This window comes from Maniola hyperantus, chromosome 3 (genome assembly GCF_902806685.2).
Source record: "Maniola hyperantus chromosome 3, iAphHyp1.2, whole genome shotgun sequence".
Taxonomy (NCBI): Eukaryota; Metazoa; Arthropoda; class Insecta; order Lepidoptera; family Nymphalidae; genus Maniola; species Maniola hyperantus.
The window spans coordinates 5,725,879-5,739,312 of NC_048538.1; the positions used below are offsets into that span (position 1 = coordinate 5,725,879).

General features: G+C 36.9%; 1 protein-coding gene across 3 annotated transcripts in view; it reads right to left on the minus strand.

Annotated features, from left to right (window-relative positions):
- Positions 1-13,434, minus strand: part of Ack (activated Cdc42 kinase) — a 50,212-nt gene that overhangs the window by 30,631 nt on the left and 6,147 nt on the right. The window contains exons 6-11 of one of the 3 annotated variants that reach the window (XR_011238545.1): positions 13,129-13,254; positions 12,235-12,314; positions 9,403-9,615; positions 8,078-8,200; positions 3,746-7,356; positions 1,970-3,698 (exon numbers count right to left, since the gene is read on the minus strand). Coding sequence is in view for 2 of the 3 variants with exons in the window: in XM_069509615.1 (XP_069365716.1) it covers positions 6,314-7,356; positions 8,078-8,200; positions 9,403-9,615; positions 12,235-12,314; positions 13,129-13,254 (1,585 nt within the window). In the remaining variant the exon portion in view is untranslated. Of the gene's footprint in view, positions 1-1,969; positions 7,357-8,077; positions 8,201-9,402; positions 9,616-12,234; positions 12,315-13,128; positions 13,255-13,434 lie in introns of those variants that run through there. The other 2 variants (XM_069509616.1, XM_069509615.1) reach the window with 2 other exon arrangements.

The window sequence follows — 13,434 nt, forward strand, 5'->3', positions numbered from 1 at the left end:
GAAATCCGACACAACCGGAGAGAGATCAGGCGCAGGATCGACGGCTTTACGTGCAATGTGTTAATGAACTAATTATTAGTACCTACCTATTTTCAATTTTCAAAGTAAGATAACTCTACTAAGTAGGGTATCATATAAAAGGGCTCTTTACCTGTATATTCTAAAACAGATTTTTATATTTTATTTTTATGCATATGTAATATTTTTTGATTTATCGTAAAATATCGAAAAAAATACCAGAGTACAGAACCCTCGGTGCGCGAATCTGACTCGTACTGGGCCAATTTTTTTTAAATTTTGGTAGCTAATTATAACAGAACAGAACTCATGGAATATGCATTCATAAAGTAGCTAGACCGTACCTACATCGGTAGGTATTTAATTCAAGATTTTTCACCTTTTCCGCCCACACTACGAAGTGGAAAGCTTAAAATGATTTAAGTTATAAAGCTGTTCCTAAGCCACGTCCGCCTACTCGCCCGTACACTTAAAATAATAATACCTAGTTTGTGGAAATTCCAAGGGCTGTAACTTGTCAACTTCGTAACCAGATGTCCTTGAACAGAGATGCTGTTTGTTACCTAGGTAGGTACCGGGGAAATTCCTAGAGGTTAGGTAATTTTATTCACGACATCTTTTGCGCAACGTTGCGTTTGCCTACTCGAGTCTTCCTATCCTCCGGGCTCCGAGAGGTCATTCTTTTATTGGCTGGGCCGATTTTCTTCTTAATCCTTTGAAATCTTAACATTGAATAATTGAAAAGAGCAACCGCTAAGTTTCTTGCTGGTTCTTCTCGGTAAGAATAGCATTCCGAACCAGCCCGGTGGTAATTTTTTTTGACGATTCAATAGCATATGGTAAATTATTTTGAATAAAAAACCTGTCAAGGAATCACAAGCTTACAGGAAGCCGGCAGGAAATATTGTACATCGACCTTTAGAAAGAGATTTCGGCTTCGTAGAGTCTCTGTCACTCATACCTATGTGACGTTTTGTCGGTCTCATACAACAGAGACAACGCTCTACAAACAATATTTTCTGCCAAGTACTGTTATTCATCGTTATATATTAATAATCCGCCAAAACAGTATAGATCTATGTGGTACAACGTGCAGCATGCGATATGTACATTGTACCACCCGCCCCCCCACTACTGAAGAAGCAGGAAAAGCAAGCAATTACACACCACCGACACTACATAAATCTTCTACAACACACTCAACATACGTTTCAGTGGAGTGAAATGTAAGTTGAGTCTTCTGATACTTCGATTTTCCAACATCTTAATGTAAACTCCACAGACAACAATTGCAAAGTTTTCTCTCCTAACAGAGCGGTCGCTGTAGTCGAAGTGATGCGAGTTGTGACACGCTTGATCTTGATCATACACCACCACTCTTCCCTAAGCACTGCCGTCCTCGTGCACTCATGTATTACGGGGACATCCATAGCAGCCCCCACTTGATCTGTCCATCTCAGGAGTGATGCCACGTCATAGAATAGTAATTAATAATTACTAATTATCTAGTAGTACCTACTGATCCACGTGATCCGAGTCAATTTAGAAAGTTCATCCATACTAAATTATTAATGGATGCAACAGCGTGTGTCTATCCGTCTTCTAGGCTTTTTATGGTCCATCTGTTAAACCGATTTTGACGAAATTTAGTACAGAGATAGCTTGGATATCGGGGACGGACATAGGCTTCTTATAGTTTTTTTCTTACCTTTGTTCTTTCATAAGCTATTAGTTCAAAGTTCTTACGTACGACTTATCTGTCTAAATTTGCATGCAGTAGCCGCCTATAATTTGAATTATATAATAACAATTGTAATTTTTAAGTATGATTCTGTCGGTGGTTCAGTAAAAAAAAAAAAGTAATAATATAAGACTATGTAAGTATCAAAGTACATATTTTTCTGTATGTTGATGTTTTATTTCGGCATTCATTAAAACCCAAGAATAATCAGGTCGAAGTCTTTATTGTGATAATAGCTGTTCAATAGACTATAACTTACACCTATGCTGTACAATACATGTACAATTATTGTAAAATATAGTTTGTAACTATTCAAATACAAAGTTAGCTAGAGTATTAACATTTTCTTTATTAAAATATTTTATCAGCTATCCAAAAAATCAATACTTATCGATTTTATGGCTAGCGCATACCGTTGGAGTAGAGCCGAATTCCGTTTATCCACCCTAAAACAGCCACCTTAGTCTGCATACTCGGAAACGTGTTTGTGTATCCACCCCGGACTAAACATTAATACTAGGTACATATTACACAAAATCGCCGTCCGAGGAGGATAGATGGAAACACGTTTCTGAGTATACACCCTAAATAAGCCGTCCTTACCCAAGACAGAGATAATATATTACACTTGTTAATATATTATCTTTGCCCAAGATCAGCTTTATACGCGACTATGCGGGCGCAACGTGCGTTCTTCATGTCACTACTAAAAGGACGCACGTTGCGCCTGGGCTAGTCACGTCACCGGACGCATTTACTGCAAAAAGTTTAAAAAGTTAAAAGATGAAGGTAGGTTTGATTTGTTAAAATTAAGACTCGGCTACACTTCTTACTGCCGATGTGCGTTGAGCAGCAGTTTTTTTGTGATTGCAGGATGGCAAAAAAATCTCTAATTTTAAAGAATACAAAAATAATTTATGCTTATATTTATTTATTCTTTAATTTTTGATTTGATTTTGTTTGAATTATTTGGAAGTCTGATTTTTGTAGTGTTCTTAATGAATACAATTTAGAAACATAATTATTATGCTTTCTCTAAAAAAACGCACTAGTTAATATTATATATTTTTATTTTATTTGTTTTTTGCAATCAACAGCGATATATACAATATAATTTTACATAATAACAGACTGAAAATAAGGCCAAATAGAATCCTATTAATTTATTTATCCAATTTTAAAAGCAATTATTTTCTTTGTTATGGAATACAATAATATTGGACAGATATAGAATTATTGTAGCTACCTATATTATTGCAGATTCTATAAGCAATAGTAACAATCACTTTGAATCAATCATCATAAGTTAAATGTCGAAATAACAGACATATTATAATATAGTAAGTAATATAATAGTAGTAGTAGTAAGTAGTATAATAAGACAAAGTTGAATAAAAATCCAACAAAATTTCCACTGGCTTCATAATGGCTATAAAACTTATATTTAAATGATACTAGGTATACAAAATATATCAATCATTCATTCTAAAAGTTAAAGTCAAAATACGTACAAAACTCAAAATATACTGACGTACTCGAAACTCAGAATATAAATTTTGAGTTTCGAGAATTATAAGGTACATGCTATTTCAGGTCTGAATATTACAGAAATACAAATAGGTACATTTTCCAATTATTTTTATAAAACATAACCACTTAATTTAAAATATTTTGAATCATATCTTCCAACTTGCAATAAACATTTTTGAAAGAGCTTCATCAAAATTGTAATAAAATACCTATTATAGACACATTTATATAAAAATATTTATTGGTCCTATTTGCCAATACAAATATAATATATAATTTATACCTATTAGTTGTCATTGTGATGAAATTATAATATTTTTATTTATTCTAATAGTATAATGTAACACCGACCCACAAACCACTAAGTAGTGGTCTGTGCATCAATAAATATCTGTCTGTTTCGCTCGCACTTACCTACGACCTGTAAGTGCGAGCGAAACAGACGGATAACTCGACGACTCAGTTTAAAATGCGTCGACTATGCTATATATATAAACAGCTAAAAATGACAAAGCAATATTATGGTCGACTTTTCAATGCACATTTATTTAAACGTAAGTGTATAGTTTGAAATTGTAATTTAAGTTATTAATAATACAGTCTTAATACTTTTAGTCAAAATAAAGTTTAGCTCAATCTCTTCGAATATAATTATTAATAAGATAATTGCACACCTACAGTGTAGAGCGTTAGGAAACAGACTCAGGACGACAAAGCAATATGTGAGCACGTTTCGTACAGCGCGGGAAACATACGTTAACTGTCAAAACAATAGCGCGGCGGAACAGTTAGCTACTTTAAAACAGTGGGGCCTATTCTCTTGTACACAATATCTGAATTAAACTAAAGGTATGATTCCGAGCCACGCTGCACGCAGCAGCGGTTCCGCAACAGTGCTGTCACCAGCTGTCACAGTCCTGTCACGGCACTACTGGTCCCCATACAATCTCTATGAGCTTATATGACATTACATTCCGAGCTAGGCAGCAATGTCGCGGCAGCAATGTAGCGGAACATTGCTGCCTGCTATCCTTTTCCGCAAGCAACATTATGAAAGGGATAGCAATAGATTTAGACATGTTATTTTAGTTTAGTTTAGAGATTGTGTACAGCGGAATTAGCCATTGTGGCTAGTTCCGTAAATCTGTTTTAAAGTAGAGTTCTTGTTACCTTGGTCGCTTGCACTGCGCTTAGTGGATAATATCAACATATTATACATTATCTTTTTAATTTACATAATGGCTAGTCATTTAGAACAATAATCTCAAGTTTATTAGTAAATAAATAGACCAGCTATCATAAAGTTTACTAATATCTGTGCCCTAATTTAGAAAACGTGACATCGGCTTTACGTTAACGTTAAACGTTTCTTCAAATGTCAAATTACTGATGACAGAGAAAGACAAACAGAGTATAACTATTCCACCGCTATTCCAGGTTTATTTGTTAGAGGGTTAGAGTAGAGATGTCAAATTATGACGTTTGCCCATCTCTACTAAATGACAGATTTACCTCAACATATAAAAAGAGTATGAATCAACATATGAAAAGTAGTTTCGATAACTGCAAAGTGACGCTACTAGATGGCATTAACAGTCGCTTCAGTACTGAGTGAACATACATATTACATATCACAAATTTCGTCACTGGCAGCAAGAGAACCGTGGCTTAGCAATCAGAGCGTCGGGCGCGATCCCAGAAGACGCAGGTTCCGCAATTTTTGATATGTACTTAAAAACTATTTAGAAATTTCCTTGAAGGTAAAACACTATCATAATTTTTTTTAATAATATTTTTCATATACCTAGTGTTTTTGATATGTACAATAGCTAATGGCTGACATGCATTGCACATATTGTAATGCGACTCGTGTGCCGTCTAGTGTGCGTTAATGGTACTACGTCCGAAACCTACACAGTTCACTGCCTTCACTCAAGTACCAAGAACAAACACCATTAGAAGTACAAAGTTTCAACCCTATCGGATTCACGATACACAAACGCATAGGTAACACACAAACATAAATTTTTATTAATTACGTACTACCGTATTACACTAAAAAAATTGACATTATTTTACATACATCCTACATATCATTCTCATTTTGTTAAGTTGAACAATTACATTGTACATGAGTATGTATAAAAAGCGAGTAATAATAGTTTAAAGCTATCAGAATTCTCAAATATGTCTAACACAGATTATAATTTATAACAGGCATACAATATGGCAACATTTATTAATTTTTGTTCCGTTTGTAAAATTAGCTGTTCGTTCGCTTGTCTTTTTGCATAAACTTGAAGCAGATGTCAGACTCTGACAAGTGACATATGCTTCAAGTTTAGACATTCTGCACATGCACGAAGCGCGCAAAAAGAAGCAAACGAACACGACTATAGATTACAATATTGTTATTGTACAAAAAGTAGTCAACAGAAAAATAGTTTACAACACTGGACTGTTACAGTAAATGTACTAAGTAGAAAGGATAAAAACGGGTGGATCCCACTAGTTCCATGGAAATACAAAATGGAAATTGTTAGAAAGCTTTTTTTGCGCTAACACTGATACATAGAGAGAGAGAGAGAGATAGTGAGATAGTGCCCCAAGGGCAAAGCTCGGCAAGTATATAGACAGTTGGTAGTGAATCTAGCTTTCAAATGAAGCTTAGTTCTATCAATAACAAGGATCTTATAAGCTTCTTAGCACTTGTGCAGACTTTACTGTGTTTATGGTTTCCATATGTCATTTTGTTTTAATATTTCTTTACAATAAGCTACCACATTTGATACATCAAGAACAGAATTCTTAAACATTAATTAAATTAATAAACAAACAAATCCTTATTCTAACATACAAATTATGTATTATACATATACATACATAAACTTTTAGAGCTCACTTACCATATTTACCTGTGTCAAGGACTATAAAATCGTAATTTTCACAGGACAGTTGACACAAAGCAAAAATGGCGAACGAGTGCTCAAAATGTACGCACTATATATGCAAAACTTTACTATTTTACTTGGGTTTGTATGGGCAAGGGGGCGCCGGTCGATGCGGTCGTGGCACAGGTTCGTATACTTCGTCGTATAAACACGGATTTGTGGTAGAATAATTCGCGCTAGAATACACGTCACTCTGAGAATAGTTCGCACGAGAATACACGTCACCCCGAGAATAGTTAGCACTAGAATACACGTCATTTTCACCAATCTCACTGTAAATATTACTAGCTGTGTCGTTCACTTCATCGTAAACGGCACGGGACGTCGACGCGCCATAACCATAAGTGTAATCAACATTTTGATACTTTAAAGCTGAATAATTCTTAGAATTTTCTAGAGATTCACTGAAGTTCTTCAACTTCTCACCTTCTTCTTCATATTTTGGCACATAAATGTTCTTTTCATAGTTCGTGTGACTGCCAGACGGTGTTGAAAATTTTGTATAATAATCCTTAGTTTCCAATATAAATTGCTGTTGATTTGTATCAAAATTGCTGTATATTGGAATATGTTCGTTACTCTGTGTACTACTATACATCGAAGTTGATGGTGCAACATCTTGCGGTCTATTTGCATAAATATTTTCATTTTTCGATCTGAGATTAAGGGATTCGGAAATTCTGTCGTCTAAGGATATCTGTTGTAACGACTTAACTACGTTAGATTCGTTCGATGAGAGAGCACTAATTGAGTATGTGTTATTCATGGTTCCATATGGAGATCGGTTAAAAGAATTATTCATACTTGGAGTTACATTATTGTATAGACTAGTTTCTGTACTAGTGACTGGTAAATCGTTATTCGTGTCTAAAGCAGGCGGACTTTCAAAGTATGAATTGGTTAATTCTAAGAATAGTTTTGGAGATTCATTTTCTACGGCTAAAGAGTGTGAAATGTCAAATGCTAGAGGTTGACTTGAGTATGTGAGGGTGTTGGTATGGTTCAACCCGTCCAAAGACTTAGCACCATAGAGATTCGTATGGATTCGATTTTGTGGTTCGCTGCTGTAGGTTGGCAAGCTTTCTAAGCTTTGTTGGCCCCAATCCGGTTCCATGCCTGTGAATAACAAATTTAAAAAACTATTTAATATCATTTAATTAAAGCACAATAATTTAATTTTACTTACTACTAGGCTGATTGGTGCTCGCGACTTCAATCGCGTGGATTTAGGTTTTTAAAAATCCCGTGGGAACCTTTTTAGATTTCCGGGATTAAAGTAGTCTATGCCACTTCTCCAGGTCTTTAACTATACCCATGCAAAAATCACGTCTATCCGTTGCTCCGTTGCGATGTGATTGAAGGATAATATACAGGATAAAGGACATAGACTACTTTTTATCTCGGAAAATTTAAAGAGTTCCCACGGGATTTTAAAAACCTAAATCCACGCGGGCAAAATCGTGGGCATCGGCTAGTTGTTTTATAATAGAAAATCTTAGTAGTAGTAAAGGCGGCTACACACGTGCAGTTATAACTGACAGTTTTGACTATTCAGGTGTCTGATTATCTGATTAATTGTTAATTTAGTTGTCAGTTCAACAGTTAAGTTTTCAGTTTTACGTACACATGTAACTATTTAAGTGAACAGTCTGACTGTTCAGTCAAACTGTCATTTATAACGGCAAATTGCTCTTGCGCTGGAACCATGTCTGATTAACATCGAAACGACGTCATTTTGGCGTCAGCCGAAATAAAAATATACCATCAGCTCGATACTTCAGTCTAGTGCTGACGGCCACGCGCATTAGCAATTTGAGGGACTTATAACACTTTTTACCTATTTCTGGCACGTCTATTGGCTCGTCGAGGAGCGAGATGTTCTGATTGGCTGGTTTCTTGGTGGGCGTGGTTTTCATAGTACACGGCGGCAAGTCTATATCAATCAGTAAGTCTTCCTTCACTGAAATGTAGAGAAAACAACTTTTAACAATAGCACTTTTAATGATTTACAGTTTTGAAGCAAGATTTTTTTTTCTTTAAAGAATATTAGCCATGTTAAATGACTAATATTCCCCTTTCCTCCCCAATTAAGCGTCAGGCTTGTGCTAGGAGTAGGTACGACAATAGTGCAACGGGCGGGGTTTAAACCGTCCACCTTTCGGTTTTCAGTCCACTCCTATACCGGTTGAGCTATTGAGGCTATTTTATATAATTATATATTTTATATAATTTGGTTATCATCATCATTTAGAGAAAGAAGTTAACACCGAATCCAACTCGGAAGCTTGAAGACCAATGTCTTCGAACAGTGTGTGTTGCCAGTGATGACATATGGATCGAGACATGGTCGCTAACTATGGGCCTCATGAGAAAGCTCAGAGCCACTAAGCGGGCGATGAAGAGAGATGCTTGGAGTTTCTCTACGTGATCAAATTTGAATTGAGATCTGTAGGAGTACCAGAGTAATCGACATAGCTCAGCTGGTTGCGAAGCTGAAGTAGCAATGGGCTACATAGATCGAAAAACCGATAGACATTGGGGTCCCAAGGTGCTAGAATGGCGACCTCGATCGGAAAGCGCAGCTACCACTAGGTGGACAGACGACATCACACGAGTCGGAGGGAGCCGCTGGATACATGCGGCGCAAGACCGTGGCGTGTGGAAGTCCTTACAAGAGACCTATGTCCAGTGTGAACGACTGGACGTTTATCGGTTGACTAGCTTATGCTCGCGACTGCGTCCGCGTGGACTACACAAATTTTAAGCCCCTTTTTCTTCCCCTTAGGGGTTGACTTTTCAAGAATCCTTTCTTAGCGGATGCCTACGTCATAATAGCTATCCGCATGCCAAATTTCAGCCCGATCCGTCCAGTAGTTTGAGCTGTGCGTTGATAGATCAGTCAGTCAGTCATTCCTCTTAAATCACACTTAATATTATAAAGGCGAAAGTTTGTGTGTATGTTTGTTACTCCTTCACGCAAAAACTACTGGACAGATTTGGCTAAAATTTGGAATGGAGATAGATTATACCCTGGATTAACACATAGGCTACTTTTTATCCCGGAAAATAAAAGAGTTCTCGCGGGATTTTAAAAAACGTAAATCCACGCGGACGAAGTCGCGGGCATCAGCTAGTATTTAGATAATGATGGATGAACTTTACCTTGATTCAAGCTTTTGGAGTGTTTATCCCTATCAGATCTGGTCATTCGGTCGGGCAAGTTGAGCGTTCTGTCGTTGATGAGCTTGCTGTAGTTGAAATGTTTGCTGGCCGTGTTCCCGGCTCGCGTGCTGGTTGGCTGCGTCGACTCGATCGTTCGACGCTTTCTCAGTGTCACTTCTGGGTCTTCTTGAATGCCATTTGTTGGTTGAGAAACTGGAAACAGAGCAATATGACTATGACTTATGAGGGTGCCGAGAAATTTTTGCAAAGGGACAAATTAATGAAACCAGAGAGACAAATGAGGGACGAATGACGCTTGCGCAAACCGCACACACAAGCAAACTCATACACGCACTTAGTTTAAATAACTAAATATTACGTAATATTACGTATTAAATTTTTCAAAAATGATTATATTTGATACAGTAATATCTTGCATCCTGGGGACACAGAGGCAACTTTTTACCTTGAAAAATCACAGGATACAAGATTTGAAGAAAATTAGATCCTCGCGGACGAAATTGCGGGCAAAAGCTAGTGCCAACCACTGTTATAAATGTGAAAATGTGTTTGTTGGTTTGCCCTTCAATCACGTCACATCGGATCGACGTGATTTTTTGCATGGGTGTTTAAGACCTGGAGAGTGACATAGGCTACTTTTTATCCCGGAAAATCAAAGAGTTCTTAAGCGATTCTTAAAACCTAAATGCACGCGTAAAAAGTCGCGGGCATCAGCTAGTTAATAAGATAAATAAAGATACTAGATAACAATATCAAACCTACAATGTACTTCATAGTACTCTATTCAAATGTATGCATGGGTGTGAATTTCCCACTGGTTATAGGTACCTATTCATGGTATAAGAGTGAGGCCACACGATGCGTTTCCGGTGCGTTGCAGCGCCGCACCACTGTGATTTGAGTATTGGCTGCCACACGAGCACTGCGTTGTCGCTCCGGCAAAAGGTATGGCGCTGCAACGCACCACCCCTCCCCACCTCGACTCTCTGGTCTCAAGTCCGATGCGCGTGCGGTGCGGCGCCGCACGACGTAGTAACGCATCGTGTGGTATGGTACAGCAAATTCTATGTATAACTCATGTAATTCTGTGAGTGTTATTTCACTTTATATTGATTTATTTTGCATTGACCTAGTTTTGCGCATGGACTATTCTTATCTTCACTTATAAATATCTATTATTATTATAAGTATTTAGCACTAACTTTCCATATCAAAACGAATACAAAAAATCAGTCGTCTTCAATTTTAACAGACCTAGAGGAGGAAAAGGTAAAAAATTATACAGTACAATCTTCTAAGCCTTCTAAAATTTCGGTTCCTAGGTATTGCGGTAGTGCGGTAAAAATAACCACCTAACATTGGCCCATGATGACGCAGCGGCACCGCACCGCCAACGCAACATGGTGTGGCTTCACTCTAATAGGTATATCGAGGTGGTCACACTCGATAAAACCCGTTTAGTCATAGATTAGCAATTTTCAATGCTATGTGTAGATTGCGAAATGCGACGTATTATTAAATAGCATTGATCGCTTTCAACAAAATAAAATGAGTTAATTAACTTGGAAAAATTGGTATTGTTCAGGGTTTCGCACCTTAATAAAGAAAAAAGGAAGCCTTATAGGATAGAACTTCGTTGTCTGTCTGTCAGTCTGTCGTGTCTGTCAAGACTCGTCAAGAGAATCAAAACCTATAGGGTACTTCCCGTTGACCTAGAATCATGAAAGACAGGTATCAATGTCTCATAGCACAAGTAAAGGCCAAAATCTAAAAAGTGTGAACTTTTTGGTTACATTACAAAAAAAAAATAAAGTGTTATTTCATGTACGACGGTAAGAAACCCTTCGTCTAAGAGTCCGGCTCGCACTTGAACGGTTTTTTTAAAGAATTTAGCGATCTTGTGCTTATTCATAATTTCACAACCTCTATCAAATTGACAGGTCAAAATCTACAACATTAGAAAAGAGATTTTAGTTTAAAAATTGAGTACCTACTAATCAAGATTAGCATCACTATATTTTATTACTAGCTAATGCCCGCGATTAGTGTGTGGATTGAGGTTTTTAAAAATCACATAAGAACCCTATTGCGGGATAAAAAGTAGCCTATGTCACTCTCCAGGTCTTTGACTATAATCATGCTAAAAACCACCGATCCGTTGCAGCGTGATTGAAAGACAAACCAATAAACCAACAAGTAGACACACTTTCGCATTTATAAAATGGGTATTGAGTAAAATAAGTACGAGTAAATATATAAATAGGTCGTAATAAATGCAACTTTCGGTTTCGTTTGTATGAAAGTGATACTGGTATGTAAACCTTTACCATATTTGTTAAACGAATGAAGCACCCAGTATAGATGCATGAGTCAATGAATAGCACGTCACAATACATACCTTACAAAGATCTTACATAATTTAATACTAGCTCATGCCCGCGACTTCGTCTGCGTGGATTTACGTTTTTCAAAATCCCGCGGGAACTCTTTTATTTTCCGGGATAAAAAGTAGCCTATGTGTTAATCCAGGGTATAATCTATCTCCATTCCAAATTTTAGCCAAATCCGTCTAGTAGTGTTTGCGTGAAGGAGTAACAAAAACACACACACACAAACTTTCGCCTTTATAATATTAGTCGGGATTACTACAACATACTCGTAAGTGGCTCTAATTAAAACTAATGTAAAGGCGATCCGTTTTTCGCTTACATAAAAACACGAATATGAACCGAATACGGATGAGTGCACAAACGCCCTTAAGGGTTTTCTTGGGATAGTTACGGTGATGAGGGTGAAGCATAAATTAAATACCTTTTCGGACCGGCGAAACTGTTTGAGATTTCTTTGCCACTTCTAAACTCTTTTTACTCTTCATTATTGTCACCAGCGTACTGCAGAAGAAAGACAATTTTTACACAAATAATTTTATTACTTTGCTTTAAAAAACTGGTTACTATGCATGTCAGAACATGCGTAATAACTTAATAAGTGTCCCAATAAAAATATTTTCATATATTAGATTTTTCGCGCTCAATGTAAGTAGAGTACGCAGCAGAAAGTAACATCGGCCTTTAGAATGACATTTCGGCGTTGTAGAGCGTTGTCTCTGTCACTCATACCTTTATGATGTTTTGTCTGCTAATCTGCTATCTCCTTCTAAAGGTCGATGTACATTACTTTCGGCCGCGTACTGTACCTACTATGCAATTGTATGGAACATCGAGCATAGACACAAGACATTTCTACAAAATCTATCTCTTTTTAACTCCGTTTTACATCTGTCTAACGCTCTATACATCTCACCTCAAATATTATAACGTTAAAATCAAGAAGTTACCTAGGGAACAGGCTGACTTCTAGCGTCCGCTGGTCCTGCCTAGACTTAAGACAGTATCAGAATGTGACAGAATTATATTTCCACATAAATATTTCTCATCTTAACTCGGCTTTTCTTCCGACTATGTCGAAGAACGCTCTATATATCTCGCCTCAAATATTATAACGATAAAATCAAGAAGTTACCTAGGGAACAGGCCGACTTCTAGCGTCCGCTGGTTCTGCCTAGACTTAAGACAGTATCAAAATGAGACAGAATTATTTTTCGACATGAATATTTCTCATTCTAACTGTGCTACATCCGACAATGTCGAAGGACGCTCTATACATCTCGCCTTAAATATTATAATGACAAAATCAAGAAGTTACCTAGGGAACAGGCCGACTTCTAGCGTCCGCTGGTTCTGCCCCTTCCACCAGTGCAGCTCTGGCCTCTTGTCGATGCATACAATCGTGTCACCCGCTTCTATCGAGAGCTGTCCGTGTTTCCTATAGCTGAAACAAGTCAATTTGATATTTTTAAATTTAACAACGGTTAAAGAAGTAAAGGATCGAAAGTTAGTGTATTTTAGTATTTTTTCTTATTTTAGTATATTCTTGTATATTTTTAGGTCATATTGTATGGAAGTTGTTAGTGTCAATAAAATAAAATTCAAATATTTGGAAGATTGTATT